Consider the following 23,695-nt stretch of genomic DNA (forward strand, 5'->3'; position numbering starts at 1 on the left):
TTTTCCTTCTAACAGACAGGACCCTCAGCTTCAGGTCTGTTGGAGTACCCGGCCGGCCGTGTGAGGTGTCAGTCTGCCCCTGCTGGGGGGTGCCTCCCGGTTAGGCTGCTCTGGGGCTCAGGGGTCAGGGACCCACTTGAGGAGGCAGTCTGCCCGTTCTCAGATCTCCAGCTGCGTGCTGGGAGAACCACTGCTCTCCTCAAAGCTGTCAGACAGGGACATTTAAGTCTGCAGAGGTTACTGCTGTCTTTTTGTTTGTCTGTGCCCTGCCCCCAGAGGTGGAGTCTACAGAGGCAGGCAGGCCTCCTTGAGCTGTGGTGGGCTCCACCCAGTTCAAGCTTCCAGGCTGCTTTGTTTACCTAAGCGAGCCTGGGCAATGGCGGGCGCCCCTCCCCCAGCCTCGCTGCCGACTTGCTGTTTGATCTCAGACTGCTGTGCTAGCAATCAGCGAGACTCCGTGGGTGTAGGACCCTCTGAGCCAGGTGCGGGCTATACTCTCCTGGGGCACCGTTTCCTAAGCCCGTGGGAAAAGCACAGTATTCGGGTGGGAGTGGCCCGATTTTCCAGGTGCCGTCTGTCACCCCTGGAAGGGGAACTCCCTGACCCCTTGCGCTTCCCGAGTGAGGCAATGCCTCGCCCCTGCTTCGGCTGGCGCACGGTGCACTCACCCACTGACCTGCGCCCACTGTCTGGCACTCCCTAGTGAGATGAACACGGTACCTCAGATGGAAATGCAGAAATCACCCGTCTTCTGCGTCGCTCGCGCTGGGAGCTGTAGACCGGAGCTGTTCCTATTCGGCCATCTTGGCTCCTCCTCCCATGTTCATTTTCTTATACAGCATCTTTGAGGTTTGCTTTAAAAGTTTTAGCACGTCTTTTAAGAAACTGGTTTTATCTTAAAGCAGATAAGTAGTTCAAGAATTGTAATGACTGTGCCACTTATGTGCTGCTTATGCTGACAGAATATATATTAACATTTGTCACTGTGAGCCAAATAAAGATCTTAATGAGATTAATAACCCTTTATCTTCCTTTGGTAAAATTTACCTCATATACTTAATCACATAGTTCATTAAAAATGCTCTTTGTAAACTTAAGTTGTCTAGAAAATAATTTATCCAGTAGTTTCATTTTTCATTTGTAAATGTAATCTCCATTGTGCTCAGTTTGGGCCCTTTATAATTTTTCCAATTATCAAGGAGACTTTAGAAATAGTAAGCAGAATAGCTATATCATTATTTGTTAAAGTTGAAAATGTTAATCCCCAAAGGTCAGGCAATTAAGCTAAGGTTATTATGTTCATAGTAAAACTATTCCTAGTTAGAGTGATGATATTAAATGTGGCAGTGATTCATTGTGTCCCTGAAGTACACAGTGACTTCTAGAGATCTTCTCTGGGCAAATGGTGTGACAAGCAACTGTTCCGTGGGATTATGGAGGTCATTTTATACATAGCTGAGTGGTGGCTTGCAAATGCTGATTTCACATTCTTCTTGTAGTAAGATCACACTTTGAAATAATTTTCTTTTAGGAAAAAAACATCTATTTTGAGGAGAATTCCATCTTTTAAAAAATTACAAAAAGGATCCACAGTCAAGTAGTAAATGCTTCTTAAAACATATACATTATTTTTGAGAGATTTAACAGTATTCAAGAATTTGTTTGTTTAGTATATAAGAGGATTCCTAGTACTAAAATAAAAATCTAGTTTGGGGGAAAAATAAATTAAGTGTATTAGGGTTGCTATTTAATATCTTTTGAGAAATTAAAACAGTAAATATTTTCAGAGTTTTTTTTTTTAACCTCAATGATTTGAGCCCTGTCACAACTGTTAGTCAAATTTTCTTTCAGTAAATAGTAGTAATGAATAGTGTTCAAACTTTCTAGGCTCTGGAGCCTGAGTGCATAAATAGTCTCTTTCTTATAAGTGATACTTGATCATTGACAGCATGGCCAGTTTTCTCTTATGCATCTTACTTCCTAAATCTGCCCTCTAACATTGCGTGGGATGCTTTTTCAGGAAAACGTGGGTTTTTAAGAAATTTGTGACTATTTTTTTTTTGAAAGGAAGAAACTAAAATTAGAGTATCTCAGCTACCCTGCAAGAGAGCTTCTTAGACAAGGCAAGCCCATGCACACAGTATGTCCCTGGTGTTCTTGAATGATCCCATGGTGTGTGTCTTGAAATCTCAGCAAACAGAAATTCAGTTCATTCATTAAGCATTAAAAGGTCTTCAACACACCATTGGTTATTTGGGAAATGCAAATTAAAACTACTAAATCTAATACTGCGCACCCACTGGAAGGTTAAAATTAAGGAGACTGAGCATGCAGGTGTTTGTGAGCATGAAGAACAGTGGCAGAGCTCACCTGTGAGCTCACCTGGGAACCCACAGTGACTCAGGCACTTTGGAAAACAGTCTTGCAGTTTCTGGGAGGTTAAACATGCACTTGCTCTGTGTGTATCTGTATGTGTGGTATGACTGGGTAACTCCAATCTTGGGTTTCTACCCAAGAGAGATATAAACATAAGTCTACACAGAGACCAGTCAGACAGATTCATAGAAGAATTATTCGTAATATCCTCAAAGTGGAAACAATCCAAATGTCCAATAATGGGTGAACACCTAAACAAATTGTGCTGTGTTCATACATTGGAATACTGCTTGGCAACAGAAATAATAAACTATTGACATGTGCATTAATATTGGTTGAATCTGAAAGCATCAGGCTAAGTGAATAGGTCACACAGAAAAGACTGCAAACTATGATTCTGTTTATATAACATTCTAGAAGAGGCCGAACTGTAGTAAAAAGAGGTAGACAAAAGGTCAGCAGGGCCTGGGGTGAGGGAAGGGACTTGCCTGTAGCATGGAAGGAGGGAATTTTGGGGATGATGAAAGTGTTCTGTATCTTGATTGTGGCCGGGGTTACCTGACTCTGTACCTTTGGCAAAACTTGTTGAATCGTACGCTTAAATGGGTCAGCTTTATTGTATGTCAGTTAATAAAGCTGATTAACAAAAGAGTATTTCTGTAGAGGCTTACATGCTAGTGTGAATGTGTGAATTCAATAAATTGGGTTGGCTTATTCTGAGAAGGATAAAAGTTTTTTTTTTTTTTTTTGAAATAGAAACATTTTGTGGGAGGTAGGGATGGCCAGTGTAGAGAAATATGTCATGTGGTAAGTGGGAAAAGATAACCTGAGGGTACCAAACTGGCACCTGGGTGCTTGCAGGTGAGAAGCCAAACATCTCTTGAAAATGTTTGCTTAATGCCTGGGAGATATCATCCTGTCTTCCTTTGAATTATTAGCATTATAGGTAGTCCTTGAAATGTTACACATTTAACAGAAATTTCTCTTATCTACTTATGGACTTTAAATTTAGGGATATTCCTAGATTGGAACAAAGCAATATTCAGAGCAAAATGGTACAAGCTTTACCTGCCGCCAGCAACTGCCAGAGTGGAGGCCTTATGTAATTACTTCGGCTTCAGCCTTGGCAGCTTTTGTTAGCCCAAAGTGGATTTGCTATATTTGTGCTTTGAATTTTACCATTTACACTCATTAAGTTCTATAAATACAAAAGCATGGAGAGCATTAGTGCTGTCAAGAAAGAGGTGTGATTATGTTGGAAATGAACATGATAGTAAAAAGAATATGAGAGTGGCAGGGAAATGGTGACTGCAGCTGCACTGGGCATGGGAGGCTGGGCAGGGAATGATCTGAAGAATGGGGGGAGGGCAATGGTGAGAAAAGACACAGCTGATGGTCGACAGGGGACAGGAGAAAGAGATTCACGGAGGGGAAGAAAAAGCATTGAATGTGTGGGATAAAGAAAGAGCATTATCATTAGATACTCACTAGCCCAATTAATTCAGGAGAAGGGAGTCTGCTCTGGAACTCAAAGGCTAAGCATGGTGTGGTTGAAGTGCTGCTAATGAAACTTGAACCATCTGCTTTGGGCATGGTCAGCTCTGAGCCCACTGGAATTTGCAGGACATCAAAGTGAGGGCTGCAGCAGCTGCTGCTCCATGGCGTCTAGGAAATCCCTCGTGGCCCCACCGAGCTGACAGAGGAAGAGGGCTCCTGCCCGTGCAGATTTCAGTGGTGCTGGAACCATTCATCTGCAAATTGGTAGAAATGCATCCAGGTTCTAGAAATTTTCATCTCTCCTGGCTTGTTTATTAGCTCCAAAGTGATTAGCAGTGGAACCACCTTTCGGATCCTGTGTACTCCTAGGTTGAGCAGGGCTGCACTTCCACCGTCTTTCAGGGTTCACCAGATGAACCTCTGAGGATCCTCTATGAATCAGCAGATACACAACGTCTCCTGAGATTATAAGGTGGCACTGTCTGTGGTGATTACATAATTTTAATTTATAAACTGGGAATGCAAAGGCCATGCTGACCTTGCTAAGAAATGTGAAGTTCAGAGGAGAACAAAACTAGGGAAAAAGGAAGGTAGGGGACAGTCGTCAGTAGCAGTCACTCACTTTCGACATTAAATTGTGCATTTGTTTAATTGTGAAGGAAAATACAATTGCAGAACATGCACCAAAAGCTAGAAATATACAGTTTAATATTAACACCTAAAACCAAAATACTAATTAAAGATTTTGGAATATTTTTTATCTTTCTGGGTATGAAACCTCCAGCCCTGACTTTTTATGCCTCTTATAACAGCTAAGTCCATTGTAACTTTCAGTAATTGGCTTTTTATTAAAATAAGAGACTGTAGTGTAAATTTTAGCAACTGGACTAAATAGGCATTAACAGGCCCTGGGATCCAACCATAATTTGTAACATCGTTCCTCTGGGAAAATGGATTCTAAGTGCCCAATAACTACCTCACAAATAGACTCTTGAATCATAGTCCATTTGAGAATAAGGAACTGTTTGTGATAGTAATACCTTCGATTGGCTCGCTTGAGAACTGCACAGAAGGGACCTATATTCCACCACATGTGTGTGGTGAACCCAGCTCGTCTGGGTTTGATCAAAGATTATTGCTGAGTGGGCATGGAAAGTGCAGGAATTAAACTCAAAGTAGAGGCTGGAGACACGTCAAGGGTGGTGTTAGAAGGATGGACCTGGAGAGGTCTTAGTGGTAGGAAAAGGATTTCAATCCCAGAGGCAAAGGAGTGTATCTGAGCAGATGAAGGGCAGGGAGAAGAGAATGGAAGAGTAAGCAGGATTGAGATTGAGAACTAGTCATTTTCAAGTAAAATGTAACTCAAAGTGTACCAGGAAGGCTGAATAGCCCACAAAGAGGTCAGAGAGGGACGTTCCTCAGATCTCTGTGTCTCTCTCTGTCTGTCTCTCTTTTATTTATTTATTTTTATTTTATTTATTTATTTTGTCTGTCACCCAGGTTGGAGTGCAGTGGCACCATCTCAGCTCACTGCAACCTCTGCCTCTCAGGTTCAAGTGATTCTCCCACCTCAGCCTCCCAAGTAGTTGGAAATACAAGGTGTGCCACCACACTTTTCTAATTTTTGGGTTTTTGTTGTTGTTGTTCAGAGATGGAGTCTTGCTCTGTTGCCCAGTTGGAATGCAGTGGCATGATCTTGACTCACTGCAACCTCCACCTCCTGGGTTCAAGTAATTCTCCTGCCTCAGCCTCCCAAGTGGCTGGGATTATAGGCACGCACCACCACGCACATCTAGTTTTTTTGTATTTTTTGTATTTTTAGTAGAGACTGGGTTTTACCACATTGGTCAGGCTAGTCCCTCTCCTCCTCCTGCCATGGAAGCAGAACCATGTATTGGCATCCAGTCTATCCTCATGTGTGCTGCAGAAATAACCCTAACTAGAGAAAGCTACCTTCCTAAGATGAGCATCTATGTCTCCATTTATGCTGTGCCCTCTTACAAAAAGCCACAGGCAATGGGCTCCACATTTCAGAGATTTTTATTCCTCACTCTTTCCCTCCTTGGATCCATGCATAAGTCCAGTGGGGAGGCCCATGGGGCTAAAAGGCACTGAGTTAGACTGGGCCTCTACTGTAGCACCTGGATGCTCTCCCTGGGCCAAATCTGTGTACTTTGTCTCATCTCTTTGGTGACGTGCTTCTCAGGAGGTTTTTCTGTCCTTCATACACTGACCCCTGGCAGGCACACCCTCTAGAATTTCCCAGACTTACCTGAATTTCCTGGTGAACACACCCAGGCTGCCAAGCTGGCATTTCCCCAGGTCAGGGTAATTTTTTTCTCTCTGCCTAGATTCTAAAGGGCATTCTGTTGTTTTAGATAAGGAAGGCGTAGATGTTTTCAGGATGCTTGTTTGAGATTCAGAATTACAAAGCTAATTGACAATAAAAAGTATAAAGTTTTCTTTATTTATTTTAGAGACAGGCTGTTGCTGGACTGCAGTGGCATGATTATAGCTCACCAAAGCCTCCAATTCCTGGGCTCAAGCGATCTTTGCACCTCACCCTTCTGAGTAGCTGGGACTACAGGCATGCACCATCATGCCTGGCCAATTTTGTGCCTATATGTCCCTTTTATTCTAGTGACAGAGTCTCACTCTGTTGCTCAGGCTGGTCTTGAACTCCTGGCCTCAGGTGATCCTCCCTCTTTGGCAAAAGTGCTGGGATTACAGGCATGAGCCACCATGCCTGGCTTCTTTGTTTTTAATAAAAGTCCATTTAACTTTTATGCATAGAACATTATTCTATTAATGTTTTGTCTATCGCAGACATACCTCAGAGATATTGCAGATTTGGGACCAGTCCATAGCAATAAAGCAAATACTGCAATAAAGCAAGTCACACTATCTTTTTTTTTTTTTTTTGGTTTTCTAGTGCATATAAAAGTTATGTTTACACTGTACTGTAGTCAATTAAGTGTGCAACAGCATTATGTCTTTAAAAAACCCAATGTGTGTGTCTTAATTTAAAAATACTTTTTACTAAAATATGCTAACAATCGCCTAAGCCTTCAGCAAGTCATAATCTTTTTGTTGGTGGAGGGTCTTGCCATGACATTGATGGCTGCTGGCTGATCAAGGTGGTGGTTGCTGAAGGTTGGGGTGGTTTTGGCAATTGCTCAAAATAAGACAACAATAAAGTTTGCTTCATCTGTTGACTCTATCTTTCACAAAAGATTTATCCATGGCATGTGATGCTGTTTGATAGCATTTACCCACAGTAGAACTTCCTTCAAAATTGGAATCAATTCTCCCAAACACTGCTGCTGCTTTATCAACTAAGTTTACGTAATATTCTAAATCCTTTGTTGTCATTTCAAGAATGTTCACAGCATGTTCACCAGGAGTAGATTCCACCTCAAGAAACCACTTTCTTTGCCCATCCATAAGAAGCAACTCCTTGTTTATTCAAGTTTGATCATGAGGTTTCAGCACATTGTTGCATCTTCAGGCTCCACTTCTAATTCTAGTTCTCCCGTTGCTTCTACCTCATCTTCAGTTACTTCCTCCACTGAAGTCTCAAACTTTTCAAAGTTATGCATGAGGTTTGAAATCAACTTCTTCCAAACTCCTGTTCATGTTGATCTTTTGACCTCCTCCCATGAATCATAGGTGTTCTTAGTGACATCTAAAATGGTGAATCCTTGCTGAAAGGTTTTCAATTTACTTTGCCCAGACCCATCAGAGGAATTACTATCTATGGTAGTATGAAATCTATTTCTGAAATAATAAGACTTAAACTCTAAATGACTCCTTGATCCATGGGCTGCAGAATGGATATTAGATAAGCATGCATGAAAACGACATTCATTCATCAACGATGTCTTCATCAGAGCTTTGGGTGTCCCAGTGCATTGTTAGTAAGCAGTAATATTTTGAAAGGAGTCTTTTGTTCTGAGCAGTAGGTCTTAACAGTGGGCTTAATGTTCGGTAAACCATTCTATAAACAGAGTGGTGTTAGCCAGGCTTTGTTTTTCCATTTCTAAGAATTGATTTAGCATAAATTTTCAGAATGGTAAATGAGCATTGGCTTCAACTTGAAGTCACCAACTTCATTAGCCTCTAACAAGAGTCAGCCTATCCTTTGACACTTTAAAGCTTGGGATTGACTTCTCCTCTCTAGCTATGAAAATCCTAGATGGCATCTTCTTCTAATAGAAGGCTGTTTCATCTACATTGAAAATCTGTTATTCAGTGAAGCCACCTTCATCAATTATCTTAGCTAGATCTTCTGGCAAACTTGCTGCAGCTTCCTCGTCAGCGCTTACTGCCTCACCTTGCACTTTTATGTTATGGAGGCAGCTCCTTTTTTAAACCTCATAAACCAATCTCTGTGAAGGCTCAGACTTAACACAGCTTCCTCACCTCTCTCAGCCTTCACAGAATTGAAAAGAGTTAGGGTCTTGCTCTGGATTAGGCTTTGGTTTAAGGGAATGTTGTGGTTCCAGACCACTTTCTCCATATCAGCAATAAGGCTGTTTTGCTTTCTTATCATTTGTGTGTTCACTGGAGTAGCTCTTTTAATTTCCTTCAAGAACTTTTCCTATGCATTCACAACTTGGCTAACTGGTGCAAGAGGCCTAGCTTTTGGCCTATCTTCTTTTGACATGGTGCACCATGCTTTTGACTTGGTGTACCAAAACAATTTCAATAGTAACATCAAAGGTCACTGATGACAGATTACCATAACAGATATAATAATGAGAAAGAAGTTTGAAGTATTGCAAGAATTATCAAAATGTGACACAGAGGCACAAAGTGAGCCTATGCTGTTGGATAAATGGTGCTGATCGACTTGCTTGACTCAGGGTTGCTACAGATCTTCAATTTGTAAGAAATGCAATTGTCTTTGAAGCACAATAAGGTGAAGCACAATAAAATGAGGTGTGCCTGTATTACATCAACAAAGAAGGCATTGCTAATGATGGCATGTGTTCACTGCCTGAAGTAGAAGAGATGTGTATTTTCCTTGATAGGGAAAATTCTTTTGTTGTTGTTGTTGTTGTTGTTTTTGAGACGGAGCCTCACTCTGTCACCCAAACTGGAATGCAGTGGTGTAATCTCCACTCACTGCAACCTCCACCTCCCAGGTTCAATTGATTCTCCTGCCTCAGCCTCCTGAGTGCTGGGATTACGGGTGTGTGCCACCACAGCCCGCCTAATTTTTGTATTTTTAGTACAGATTGGTTTTCATCATGTTGGCCAGGCTAGTCTTGAATTCTTGACCTCAAGTGATCCACCTGCCTCGGCCTCCCAGAGTGCTGGGATTATAGGCGTGAGCCACTGCACCTGGCCCAGATAGGGGAAATTCTTGATGAATAAATAGTAAGAGGAAGAAGAATGGGCTTTACTGAGTGTTTGCTGTATGCCAAGCTCCATGCTAAATAATTTACGTTGATTAGTGTTTTTGTTCATAAGAAAAGTGCTATGCAGTTTTTAGCTCCTTTTTACACATGAGAAAATGGCAATTTAAAGAGGCTAAGTGTCTTGCTGAAGGTCACAGAGGTAACAAGTAGAGAACTTGGACTAGAACCCAGGTCATCTGACCACAGTGCAGGGCTCTAGACTACATCTTTCTTAAATAAATCTTTATGAAATTGTCAAAAGTCACTTGTTGAGAATAAACACTGAACAATAATACAGTTTTCTGGAACCTGTTTCTCACTTTTAATAGTAGCTGATCCTCAATTTTACTAGAGGTAGGAGGATTCTTGTTCATTAAACATATTTCTTTAAGATTGTAATTTATACCTTATCATATAATAAATTGCATATGAATGTTACTTAATAGTCGTCTTCCAGACAGAATAATTTCAGCAGAATTCTGTGCTTCCTGATTAACTTAAACGATATTTTTATGAGCCCAAAATTATATTCTTATATTTGAGTGAGATATCCTGTTCATAGTCATAAAATTCACTGTGAAAACAAGAATGTCTGGTTTTTTTTGTTTTTTTTTTTTTTTAAGAAACAGGGTCTCACTGTGTTTTCCAGTCTGGAGTGGTGTGTTCAGTGTTCACTACAGCCACAACTTTCCAGGATCAAGCGATCCTCCCACCTCAGCCTCTAGAGTAGCTGGGACTACAGACATGCAGCAGACATGCACCACCATGCCTGGATAATTTTTTAATTTTTTCGTAGAGATGGGGTTTCTCTATGTTGCTGAGGCTGGTCTTGAACTCCTGGGCTCAAGGAGTGCCTCCTGTCTCGGCCTCCTAAAGTGCTGGGATTACAGGCATGAACCACCGTGCCCAGCCCATTTTTTTTTTAAATCTAAAAAATGTTATTGTGCTTTAATTCCATGTGATAATGGACATTACACCAAGATGCTTTTAAGGCTGGTAGTAGTGTTTTGGTAGGTGTTGGCAGTTTAACTTGATTAGATACTTTCTATAACAATGGGAAAAATGATCAGCTTATTTCTTATGCTGGCGATGCCTGGAGAGAATGGTTTAATCTGAAGATCTCAGCAGGATTCAAAATTAATATTTTGTCATATTTTTATATCCGTTGATATCTTTTGGATGCTTTAAAGATTATCTTATGCAAACTGAGAAATGTTAGTGTTTGCCATTCAAGTTCCAATAATGCTATCTTTCCCCAAAAAGCACATTTGTTTATATGGAGTTTTCTATTCTAGGGGCACCAAGAATAATGTGTATGTAGTGTAAAGAAGTGGATTATTGTAAATTTCAAACAGATCTCACTATGAAGATATTTGCACCCATAAAACAGACCCAGAGGGCATTCCACTGAAATTTTAATGTATAAATGTGCAAAGCTGAACTGTTAGTATATTTATATTAGAATGGGTGTGTTCTCATTTCAAGAAACTTAATTTTGAATTTTATTTTGTTTTTGATATTAAACACACAAAAAATGTGATTTTCCCCTGTACGCTTGTTTCAGGCCACAAGGGCAGCCATTACTCAGCACTGCACTGACCTTGGGAATTTGCTGGGCAAGGAAAATGATGTGGCCCTCATCATTGATGGCCACACCCTGAAGTACGCGCTCTCCTTCGAAGTCCGGAGGAGTTTCCTGGATTTGGCACTCTCATGCAAAGCGGTCATATGCTGCAGGTAGGAACGTGCAGGCTGTGCACAGTTCACACTCTGCTGTGTCTGTATCCCGTGTTTATACAAAAGAAAGGGATGCATGGGAATTCTAGGTTTAAAGTTTTGTATCTAAAAAAGGCAAAACAAAAATACAAATTTATTTTTAACTGTTGGTGCACAGATTTTGCAGAGGCAGTTAGTGGTTTTTACATTTTCGTTTTGTTTATTGTCTTCTGAGAAGATAAAAAGAGTAAGAACCAGGGCTTCCAGTCACATTCATCATGGGGGATAAATTGGAAAAACACTGCCTCAAGCCCCTTTGAGAAATTACTGGGGTCCAACCTACTGCACATGTCTGAGCTCAACTTCCAAGACGTGTGGGGCTTTGATGCTTCTTTTCTGGCATTTGCTGGTGTATTTCTTTTCAGTTAAGGAAGAGCTTTGGTCGGGTTCATGTGATAGCAATTTTTGTGGTAAGATCTAACTAGAAATCTTTGTAGGTTCTTTATGGAGTCTGGAAAGGTTTTATTTTATTTTATTTTTTTCAATTGGCAGTGGCAGGAGATTGTTACATTACGTTGGCTGCTGGCTACGTAGAGGTCTAGTTCTGATAGAAATTTGAAAGTCAGACAGAATTATAAAGACAATAAACCACTAGAAAGATGAGTGGTCACCAAAGGTCACAGAGAGCTGGAGGGGCTGGCTAGTGAAGCATCGGTAGTGGAAAGGCATGTCAGTTTTATGCCTATGGTCACAGGATATTCAGGGACCATGGGGATGAGGACAAATTCAAATGTGTTTGAAACAATGAATGACAAGTCTGTGGTACCTTTAAGTCAGGAAACCTGGTGCAGCTATGAGGGACCTGGTGCAGGGAGCAATGGCCAGAGCACCTGAAAGTGAAATACACTGCTTCTGGGTTTTATGATGGCCTCCTTCTCTTTTCCTCGAATAGCTTGATTGTGATACAATTCACATACCATACAGTTCACCTGTTGAAAGCAATTCATTGCCTTTGAGTATATTCACAAAATTATGTAACCATCATCACAACCAATTTTGGAATATTTTCATTACCCCGTAAAGAAACTCCTGTATCCATTATCAGTTAATCCCATCTTCCTGCACGCCTTCACCCCCACCCAAAACAACCAATCATCTACTCACTTGTCTCTCTAATTAGCCTGTTCTTTTTCTGACTTCTCTCCATCCCTGTTGTTGCATGTGTCAGTACTTCCTTCTTTTTATGGCTGAGTAATATTCCATTGTTCAGATGTACCGCATGTTTATCCATTTCTCAGTGTATGAGAATTTGGGTTTTTCACACTTTTTGACTCTTACGTGTAATGCTGCTGTGAAGATTGATGTACAAGCTTCTGTTTGGACATAGGTTTTCGATTCCCCTGGGTACGTACCTAGAAATGGAGTTGCTGGGTCATGCAGTAACTCCATGTTTAACCTTTTGAGGAACTGTGAGATGGTTTTCCAAAGTGGCTGCACCCTTTCTGTTCCCACTGGCAATATGTGATTGTTTCAATTCCTCCATATCCATGCTAACACTTGTCACTAGCTATCTTTTTGATTAATTAGCCTAGTGGATGTGAAGTGGTATCGCATTGTAGTTTTGGTTTGAATTTTTCTGTTGATTAATGATGTTGATCGTTTTTTCATGTGTTTATTGGCCGTCTGTATATCTTCTTTGAAGAAATGTCTATTCAAATCCTTTGCCCATTTTTAAGTTGGATTATCTTTTTATTATAGAGGTATACGGGTTCTTTAGCTACTCTGGATACAAGTATCTCATCAGATGGATGATTTGCAGTTTTTCCCCCTTTAGGTTACCTTTTCACTTTCCTGATAGTATTACTTGCACAAAATTATTTTGGCAAAGTCCGGTTTATCTATCTTTTTCCTTTGTGCTTTTGGTGTCATAGCTAATGAGCTCCTTTTTAAAGTAGCTGATCCTGTGCTTTCTTTCCTGGGTTCTATTTGAGCAGTTTAGATTAGGGCTATGCAAATGGAAAGCAGGATGGAAAGAATGGTGGGGAAATACTTTTATTCATAAATTTCCCTTTGTTTCTACATTGTAAAGCTGCTGAGTAGGTGGGTACCTGATTTTATGAATTTCTCCACCCTGGAGGTTGTTACTGCTCTACCTCAGAGCCGTGAGTCATAGGAGTCAGCCACTTCTGCCTGCCACTGCCCTGTTGATCAAAGGGTCATCCCCCTGACTCTCTGGTGGACAAAAACAAGTAACAATGTGGAAAAGTCTGGTAAACTGTAACCCAATGCAAACATGCTAAAACCTTATAAGTTTTTAAGAGGGAAATCAAAATGAGTCCGTTGGATTCTCAGGAGAGATCCAGGAATGCCTGTAAGGGTTTACAGGAACATGTTCTTTTCTTGCCAGGTGCTTGATACTAAAACACACACACATACACACACACACACACACACACACACACACACACACACCTTTTTCCCCTTCTTGCTGTGACTGCTCCACAGTGCTTTGTGTGTCTCATAGGCTGTATGCTTGAAGACTTCGCAAGGGAGTTCAAACTGGAATTGGCACAGAAAGAGGAAATTTCAAATTAAATACTGTTACAGTCTACAAAATGGAAGCATTAATTGAAAAAGGGAATTTAGGATAGTGCATCATTTTCCTGCTCTTGGAGGCATTTCTTGGCTGATCTCATACTTAAAATTTTAAATAAATCAACATGTACTTAAAAAAAAGAAAAAAGCACTTGTACACTTCAGATGTACTTACTATTCATTGAAAATTTAAACTTAAGCTAAATTTAATATGTGGCTTCAAACATAAAGTTGACCTTAATTTTCACTTTTCATCTTCAAAATGTAATAGTTGTGAGAGTTACCTATTTCTCTAATAATGAAAAACGTAAATTTTTTTTTTAGAAAATAACTGGTCTATGAAATCATGAAGCATGTTCCTATCAATATTGATTCAGAGATTGGTGATGTTGTATAGAAATAAATACTTTTAAACTAAAACAGTATTTTAGGGAGCAAAAAGAAGGAAATGCAAGAATTTATTAAATATTTTGCTGAAATTAGAATCAAACAATTTGCTAATTATGCATTTCTGTACCCAAACATTTTCCATATGGTTAAAATCCTAGAGAGGTCATATATAGTCAGTACTCCAGTACGATTTACTTTGTATCTGGCAGGGGTGTTGCCATGTAATTTGTTGGAAGTGTAAACTGGTCCAGTCCAAGGTTTTTATTGTGGGCTTGCAAGTATTGTGACATTTACATTGCCAATTCCTAGTATCATGGATGAATAAAGAGAGGAGACATGGTCTTTGGTGTATAAGTGCAAATAGTGAATAAGAGACTATGTTATTGGATTTGCCTCTATTCTTTTGCATCTCACACACATCCCAATTCCTTGAAACCTGGCCCTTAGTGAAGAAAGCATAGCTGGGTCTCTATCTGGCCATATGCAGCAGACTCCCTTTTGTTCTTGATTTTCAGATCCTTTCAGCATCTGGTGTTGAGGGCTCTTCCCTTGAGGGGTTCTCTTTTTCTTCTGTAGCACCTTTCTCTTCTCCTTAGTTATCTGTCTCTTTTATGGGCTTTCTGGCTGCCTGTGAAATGTTATTTTCCCAAGGTTTTACCTCTGGTCCTATCGTGTTCCCATTCCACATCTCCCCACATGCCTTCCATGTAATGTGTCGGATGGCCTCGTTCATCTTATACATTAGTGGCTTCTCACAACACCAGCTTCATACGGAATCATCTGGAGAACTTTTTTGTTGTTGTTTTTTGTTTGTTTGTTTGTTTTGAGACAGAGACTCGCTCTGTCGCCAGGCTGGAGTGCAGTGGCGCTATCTCGGCCCACTGCAACCTCTACCTCCCAGGTTCAAGCAATTCTCCCGCCTTGGCCTCCCGGATAGCTGGGACTACGGGCGCACACCACTACGCCCAACTAATTTTTGTATTTTTAGTAGAGACAGGGTTTCCCCATGTTGGCCAGGATGGTCTCGATCTCTTGACCTCGTGATCTGCCGACCTCGGCCTCCCAAAGTGCTAGGATTACAGGCATGGGCCACTGCACCCGGCTGAGAACTTTTTAAAAACATATTTTCCTCAAAAAGCTAAATCTGGAAAGTACCAAATGACCCAGAAATTGCACTCTTAGGTAGGTATACACCCAAAAGAATTAAAAACAGGCAGTTAGACAAATACTTGTATGTGCATGTCCATAATGTTCATAGCAGCACTGCCCACACAGTAGCCTCAAATTGGAAAACAACCCACATATGAATCCATACGGTGGAATATTATTGAGCCATAAAAAAAAAAAATAAAGTAGTGACATGTGCTACAATGTGGATGCAGCTTGAAAACAGGCTGAGTGAAAGAAGCCAGTCACAAAAGACCACATATTATATGATTCCATTCCTATGGTATACTCAGAATAGGCAAATCCACAGAACCAGGAAGCAGGCTAGTGGTTGCCAGGAGTTGAGAGGAGGAAGAATGGCAAGTGACTGCTCAGTGGGCATGGGATTTCCTTTTGAGGATGATGATGTGTTTTGGAACAGGCTACAGGGGATAATTGCACAACATTGTGACCATACTAAATTCCACTCAATTGAAAATGGTCAATTTTATCTTATGTGATTTCTACCTCAGTAAAATATAAATAAATGAATAAAAGAATTCATCCATTTAAATGAAATGTTTGTTGAATTAAAAAACTGGTATGTTTGATGAAAGTTCACTCATTTGAATGAAATGTTTGTTGATTACAAAAAATGAATCCTTTGAGCAGAAGTTTTGTTATTTTAAATGAAATGTTTGTGGAAAGAAAAACAAAGAGTCTGATTCCCAGGCCCTTCCTCAGAGCAATAAAATCAGAACTTTAGAAATTCTACAAACTCCCTGTGGCACCTCTCTTCTCCTTAGTTACCTGTTGATTCTAAACAGCAGTCAGGGTTGAGAAGACAACTTCTGCCATCTGCTTGTCCAGCGTGGCCCCTCACTTCAGCTCCAGATCTGTACATCCAACCACATCTAGGACTTTTTTTTTTTTTTTTGAGACAGTCTTGCTCTGTCACCCAGTATGGAGTGCAGTGCCATGAACACAAACACAGCTCACTGCAGCCTTGACCTCCTGGGTTCAAGCAATCTTCCTGCATCAGTCTCCCAAATAGCTGGGACTAGCATGCCACTATGCCTGGCTAATTTTTAAAAATTTTTTATAGAGATGGAGGCTTGCTATGTTGCCCAGGCTGCTCTCAAACTCCTGGGCTCAAGTGAGATTACAGGCATGAGCCACAGTGCCAGGGCCTTTTGACAGCATTAGCAAGCATGGTTTTATATCTAGGGGACCTTTAGAGAGATTAAACCATATAAGCACATTATTAAATTGAGGTCAGACATTAAAATCTCTTAATTTGTTTATCTTTTTCAGTATTGCATTTAGTTTTATAAATAAGGAAATAAAGTGCTCAGAAAAATTATATCATGTTGTCTGTGGTCTCAGCTAGGAGTGGAAGAGATAGCATTTTATGTTCTATCTGAATAATATCAGGGCCTATGCTCTGAAGTCACACAGTTCGCTGTGTCAGCTAATTCATTGTCACACATGTTTATTACTGATAATACAGTTTTGCACTAAAGTTTTGCTTTTCACATATTTTTCAACTGTCTTGTATGTTTAGACTTATTCAAGAAATCAACATAAAGTCTTGTAGGATTTGTCATTCTCCGAAGGGGTAAAAGTTATGTGGAAAATGTGTAAACCATTTTCAATATGTTCAAGAAAGAGTTCTCTGTTCTTTCTTCCCCCTTTCTCATTTTCCCTTTTTCTTTGAAGGTCTTTATTTTTGTCCAAATGGAGATAAATTCTCTAGCACAGACTACCAGGGGAGAGGACTTTGACCTCTTGAGAACACTCAGAAATCTTAAAAGTGACTGTCTCGTCAGGAAAAGAATCATGAAAGAATCATCACTGACCCCCTGTGAGGACGTTAGTGATGGCCCCATCAGAGTCCCCAGCAAATACAGGTGACACGGGGGCCGCTGGGCACTGCTTCATTAGCAGACATGATTTACAGCTTCACGTCTCTGGGCAAGAGATGGAGTGGAAGGAAAACACCGCGGCAGGGATTTCCACGGGATGTGCAAATTAAGGGTTTCCAAAGGCATCATTTATTTTCTCTGATATGTTTAGACTTCTGTCTTTCAGGATAGACTCAAAGATAAACATGTATAAGCCTGCTGTGATATCATAGATATGAAAACAGGAGAGAGAAAAAGGCAGAGTGGACGCACTGAATGTTTAAAAAGACTTCTTGGGTTTATTTTTCTAAGTGTAAGAGTGATTTATATTTTTTGTAAAAAATTAGAAAATACAGATAAACAAGAAGAAAGAAAATGGCATTCACAATACCCCCAACTAGAGATTAGCATTGTTGACAATTGGTTGTGAAGTCTTGATCTCCTTCTGTGAAAACACTTTTCATTGGATGAAGGGTTACACCTTTTACAATATGCAAAGTTAAAGGTTATACACAGTTTCTATGTCAAATTTGTTTTTTAAAAGCATAATGGTGTTCTGTTATATGAAAACACAGCAATTAATTTATTCCTAATTGATGGATAGTCAGGTTAACAATGGTTTTTACATGAATAGTTGCAAAGACACTTGATGATTTCCATAAAACAATAATGGATTCAAGGATAAGCAACATAGAAATTTGCAAAAGGGCTTGTAGCCTTAGACTCAGAAAGTAAGATGAATTGGCTTAGAGTCAGAGAGAGATGACTAGTAGCTTAGTCCCTACTGGGACAAACATATTCTCCTCTGTTTAGTAAGCATAGTATGGATTCCAAGCCCCAGTTTGGGGTTTGTTAGCCTCACTAAGAAAGGAGAGCAGTTTAGAGGTTATTTTGTGAAAGAGTATATATGTATACATGTGTATATATACTGTCCAGCATTTTAACACACTGGCAGTGTATCATTCCCAACGTCAGGTCAGTCTTCCAGCCTATCCTAAGCTTATCACTCACTTAGCCTGCATTAAAAAACCTGGTGGACATCTGTCTTAACTTTAGACTACTTAAGGTAGAAAAGAACTGGCTCTTCTGATTTGGTTCCTTTCCCAGCTTAGCTTTTTTACCTTAATGAGGCATGATGGATAATAGGAAATCAGAACGTTATGCATTTTGTGTGTGGTATCCTTCAGCCTGTGAACTACACACAGAATTATGTCAAAACAAAGTTCAGATGCAGTAATTAGAATTGTACCACCAATTGTGTTTTAGTTGGCCTCCATATTGGTAGGGATCCAATTGTACACTTGCACAAATAAAACTTTTCTTTAGTTTCATTCATGATGTGATTTCTCAGCATCATGAACGTTTAGTTATAAGCCAGCTTCCTACTTTGACATCCTATTCCAGAGAGCATTATTAACTTGTCGAGGCTGTAAGTCTATCCTTGGGCTGTTTGATTGTGGCTTAGTGTATATTTGCCCATTTGTTGATTGCATGCAATTAAGGTAGAATTCACTTTTAGATAGGCTTTTAAAATTTAGCTCTAAAATGAATGCTATTATTTGAATGATTACAGCAATTTTATTTGGTTCTAAATGGCTTCATTGTTATTTTGTTAAGGATGAGAGTGCTCAGATGTAATAGTTCTTCAGCACCATCTTGAAAAAAAAATTCTCAAAGCCCAAAGCTTAAACACTGTTTTTCCATCCACAGATCTTACCATAATTTCTCTAGAATAAAACTAGACTGATGCAGATTTTGTAGTATATTAAAAATAGCCCCACTTGAATCATTGTAGAGGCCAGAATATGTAGAGACTTGAGTATTAATCTAAAGTAGGAAAAGGAAACCATTTCTAAATAATTATTTACAGCTTAGGAAAAAAAAACAAACTTTTTGAAATTAAAGCTAATTTTGATGATAGCACATTTAGAAATGGAGGGCAATTCTCATCTTAACTACCTATTGCAGCAAATAATTTATATGAATTACTCTATAAGATCAACTTCTAACTATTAAGGATTTCTGATGTTTTGATTCCCCTCTAACTAAAAGTTATATATCATCACTATCTGGGTGTTACTATTTCAGGTGAGAAATTTTTTAAAAAGTAGCGTGTCAACTTTGTTTCTTATGTCCTGGGCTAATAAAACAATTTGGTGGGGAGCAATATAGTACATGTGATAAAAATGTGGACAAATATTTAGTACAAGATTGAAAATACAGGAAGCTCTTCAGTATGTCAGCTATGAGCAACTGAGTGAATAGACATGGATAACATGTTGGGAATACTTGCCAAGGGGCATTTAATAATGAGGGTTGATCTATAATAATATGCTGTGTAATTGGGAACACGTCTCTTCGGAGATTTTTTTTGGCTTATAAAATTATTACCATATCATTTTGCTTATATAGTAGACCTACTTCTAATGGTTCTGAAACCTGATTTACATGGCACAAGTTCCCCTCCACTGACTACCTTCACACTAGTGTTTGTTTGCAGAAGCTCAGATGCAAACTGAACAGTGGGAGTAATGAAGCCCTTTCCTCTTTTGGCAGTAGTCTAAGAATTATGGTAATAGGGTCTGTGTGATCTCCCATCCATCCGCTCTGCAGCTTTCAACACATGGGGACCTTTGTGAGACACCAGAAGAGCTCACAGACACATGACTTTTCAAGACTTTTCCGTGTTTTTTTTTCCTTTCCCCTTTTTCATGAATGATTACTTCATCAGTGCATGTCATTTTTGACAATACTGCTTGCCAAATGAAACAGGGTGATATGAAGTCACACTGTGGCCTAAAATTCTGAAGTAGAAGCTCATAATATTTGGCATCTTTCCTACTAGAAAAACAAACCAGAAAAAAAAAAAAATCAAGAACAGAGCTTAATTAAACATGTGGAATATGTCATGAATATTTATGTCCCCGAGTCTTGCCTTGTGATGGTATTTGTACTTAAAGTGCTTTTTCTCCTCTTTCCTGTGAAATCATTCAGAATGTGTTTCATTAATACAAGAACGTGTCATGTTAACTTTCATTAGGAAAAAATTTCACTGCTGACAACACTGACACCTTTCTGATTGAAAGTATGCAAAATATCTCTTACGTTAATTGGTCCCAAAGAAAATTATGTTATCCATTTTCCCGTCTATACATCTGACACTTTCCCTCATCTATCACCTCCTGAATTATCAGTGCTTTGCCTTGCCTGATTTTGACAGCCAGTATTCTGCCTATGACTTTAAAAGTCATAAAAAAACTCCATCCTGGGAGCTTTACTGTCCTCCAGTTTGAATAGGAAGCACCAAGATTACAGTCAGCAAGGTGTAGCCACGTCTACTACTACGCCATATCTAGACCACAATTTCTCTATTTTAAGCCTCTCCCATTGTTTCTTACTCGTTGAACTTTAGAGAGGAAACAAATGACATAGAGGAATGTTTATACTTTTTTAGTATTTAGTCTTATTTAGGGTCACAAGTAAATTTTGTCAGCAGGAGCTAGGTCAGACTGACAGAGCTAACTAAAGTTGCCAAATTTTGGGAGCCTGTGCTTTGTTTGAGTTTTATGATTGGTGATGTCTGCGCCTTATGACCATTGTCATCTGCAGAGCTTTGTTGGGTCAGCAGAGTCTGAGAGGGTCTGTTGAATGATTTGGTTTCTGTTGTTTCTTGTTAACCAGTTAACTGAGCTCTGTGAGAGTCCCAGGGCTGAATTGTCGCCAGTGGTTTAGTTTCTGACAGGCCTGTAAGTGAGAAAGGCAAACAGACAGAGAGACAGACAGACACCCCCTCCCCAACCGTCCCATCAAATTCTTGACACCTGGATCATCTGAGCAAAACAGAGCATGCATTTTTTTCTCTTACTAAGCAAGTATTCATAGTGGCGTCCTTTCACCACTTGGACACACCAATCATTAAAGACCAAAGTAAATACACCAAGTTGAAGATAATCCTTTCACAAATATACAAGTGCCAAGTTAAAACTGCCTGTCAATCATTTGTGCATTTTTCCTTACTCTTGTTTGTTTTAGTGGATGGGTGTTGTATGAAGATATTAGAGCTTGAGAAATTAGGAGTCCCGTGTTATCACAATTATTTTGCCTCTTTACACATAATTGAACCTTAAGTTCTTAATTTCTCTTTATAAAATCATGATGAATAGATGCTGAGTTTTTTTTCTGAAACAGAATAACAGTAGTAGGGAATATATGTTTCTATGTAGATACATGAACACATGACTATACATTTAAGCTCAATGTTTTCAAACCATGATGCTTCACATTGAGAAATGAATTCTGAATTATCAGATATGGGAACAAGTTTAACAATAATATAGAAGCAGATTGAGTCTTTTTTTAAGGGAAAAAAGTAAATGTTGAATGATATTAGTTTAATGACACTTAGATCTGAATTTATAATCCTGTGAACCTGTAACTGTAGTATTAGCCTATGCCAATATAAACCTAGTTATAATACTTAAAAATAATGAATAATGAATGCAATTAAGGGCTGATACCAACATTTCATGAAGTTTTGAAATAATTATAATTAGAGAGGTTAAAGAAATAAAGTAGGATCTTTCTTTGGTCATATTTATGTTTCCTTTATTTGAAATCTGCTGCCAAGAGTCTTCAGGATAACTCATCACTGGGTGTCTTGCATTTCTACATTTCTACTTCAGAATGTCTCAAGCTCAAAATTTCTTTGGTTTAGTGTCACATGTGTTTAGATAATGTTGCGGAGAAGGAGGAGACTTTTTTTTTAATTTTTAATTTTAAAGTATGGATACGTACTAATTGTACGTATTTATGTACAATTTTGTTGTACATAATGTGATGTTTTGATACAGGCATACAATATGTAATGATCAGATCAGGGTAATTGGGGTGTTATCACCTTAAGCATTTATCTTTTCTTGTGTGTTAGGAACATTCCAACTCCACTGTTTTAATTATTTTGAAATATACAATAAATTATTGTTAACTATAGGTGCCCTGTTGTGCTACTGAGCATTAGATCTTATTCCTTTTATTTTACTGTATGTTTGTACCCATTAGCCAACCCCTCTGTATCTCTCCTCCTCACCACTGTTCCCAGCCTCTGGTACCCAGCATTCTACTTAAGAGAGGACTTTTAAACATTTTATAGGTCTCCGTAAGATCTGTTTTGTATTTGATCCTAATCTGTTTTTGAAACAGGCTTTTATTAGTGTGGTTGAAGGGGTAACCACACTGCTTGTCAGGCCAGCTCCCAGGACTGGCCAGGCTGTTCACTGTGACCCAACTGAGGGAGTACCTATTGTTTAAGGTTGTTGGGTGAACACAAATGACACAACCTTTGCCTGCCTAGAGGACTCAATCTGGTGGGAAGGCCAGTCTTGTTATGACAAATGTAACACAGTCACAGCATGAGGTGCTATGAAAGCTGAATCTTGGAAGATGACACAGCCTAGTAAGCTCCAAGGGATGAGTGTGTGGTGGGAAATCCTAATGCCATCACGATGATAGCACTCAAGCTATCGCAATGTCTGGGCCCTTTGCAAACACTAGCATCTACTACTCCTGAGAATCCTGAAAATGAAGAGGAAAGTTGTTGCTCTTATTTTATAGGTTAGCGAACTGAGGCATAGACGAACAAAGATATCTAAGGTCCTCTAGGTATTTTTTTTTTTTTTCTGAGTCAGAGTCTCACACTGTCACCCAGGCTGGAGTGCTGTGGTGCGAACTCAGCTGACTGCAACCTCCGCCTCCCAGGTCAAGTAATTCTCCTGCCTCAGCCTCCCTAGTAGCTGGGATTACAGGGGCGTGCTACCACACCCAGCTAATTTTTCTATTTTTAGTAGAGACAGGGTTTCACCATGTTGACGAGGCTGGTCACGAACTCCTGACCTCAAGAGACCAGCCGTCCTCGGCCTCCCAAACTGCTGGGATTACAGGCGTGAGCCACCACGCCTGGCCAGTCCTGTAGGTATTAATGAACAGTTTCATGGTTTGAACTCTGGAGTCCATGCTGAGAGACTATTCTAAAGATAATGGTGTAGAATTAAAGTATTTTGATCAGAGTAACAGAGCTAGATCACAGGCTGGGCGCATGGTGGCTCATTTCTGTAATCCCAGCATTTTGGGAGGCTGAGGCGAAAAGTTTGTGTGAGGCCAGGAATTCTAAACCAGCCTGGGCAACACGGTGAGACCACATATCTATATTTAAAAAAAAAATTTTTTTTAAGCAAACAGAGCCTTAGAAGAAGGCAACACTATGGAGGTCAAGTTAGAGTTCATCTGCAAGGTAGAGGCCCTTGTAATACTTCAATTTAGCACAGGGTAGACTTCCACTAGGGTCACAAGTCTTTGGCACATAGTAGGTGTTAGAAAGAAAAGTTGGACTGAATTTCCAGATTCTCTGGAATGGACTATGATCCAGATTTATAGTCATTTAAGAGTTAGAATCTGTAATTGTTAGTGACTGACTGAATGTACTTGGGGATGGTGAGATAGGGGTAGAGGTGAAGCACTGCTGTAAGAGAGCCCATGTCAGAGGGGGTCCTGGAGGAGGAGTTCATTTCCAGCATTGTGAGATGTTTAGAATTGCCACCAGCTGCTGGGTGTTCAGTTCTGGTGCAGGTAGGATTCTGCCAAGCCCATATTCTCCCAGTTACAGGCTATCAATCT

General features: G+C 39.7%; 1 protein-coding gene across 6 annotated transcripts in view; it reads left to right on the plus strand.

Moving 5' to 3' along the window:
• The window catches only part of ATP8A2 (ATPase phospholipid transporting 8A2), a 663,838-nt gene that overhangs the window by 325,885 nt on the left and 314,258 nt on the right, over window positions 1-23,695 (plus strand). For all 6 annotated transcript variants that reach the window (XM_054528828.2, XM_054528822.2, XM_054528830.2 and 3 more), the window contains one exon: window positions 10,840-11,012. In XM_054528828.2, coding sequence (XP_054384803.1) covers window positions 10,840-11,012 — 173 coding nt within the window. The remainder of the gene's footprint in view (window positions 1-10,839; window positions 11,013-23,695) is intronic.

The sequence above is a fragment of the Pongo abelii genome, chromosome 14 (assembly GCF_028885655.2).
Source record: "Pongo abelii isolate AG06213 chromosome 14, NHGRI_mPonAbe1-v2.0_pri, whole genome shotgun sequence".
NCBI lineage: Eukaryota > Metazoa > Chordata > Mammalia > Primates > Hominidae > Pongo > Pongo abelii.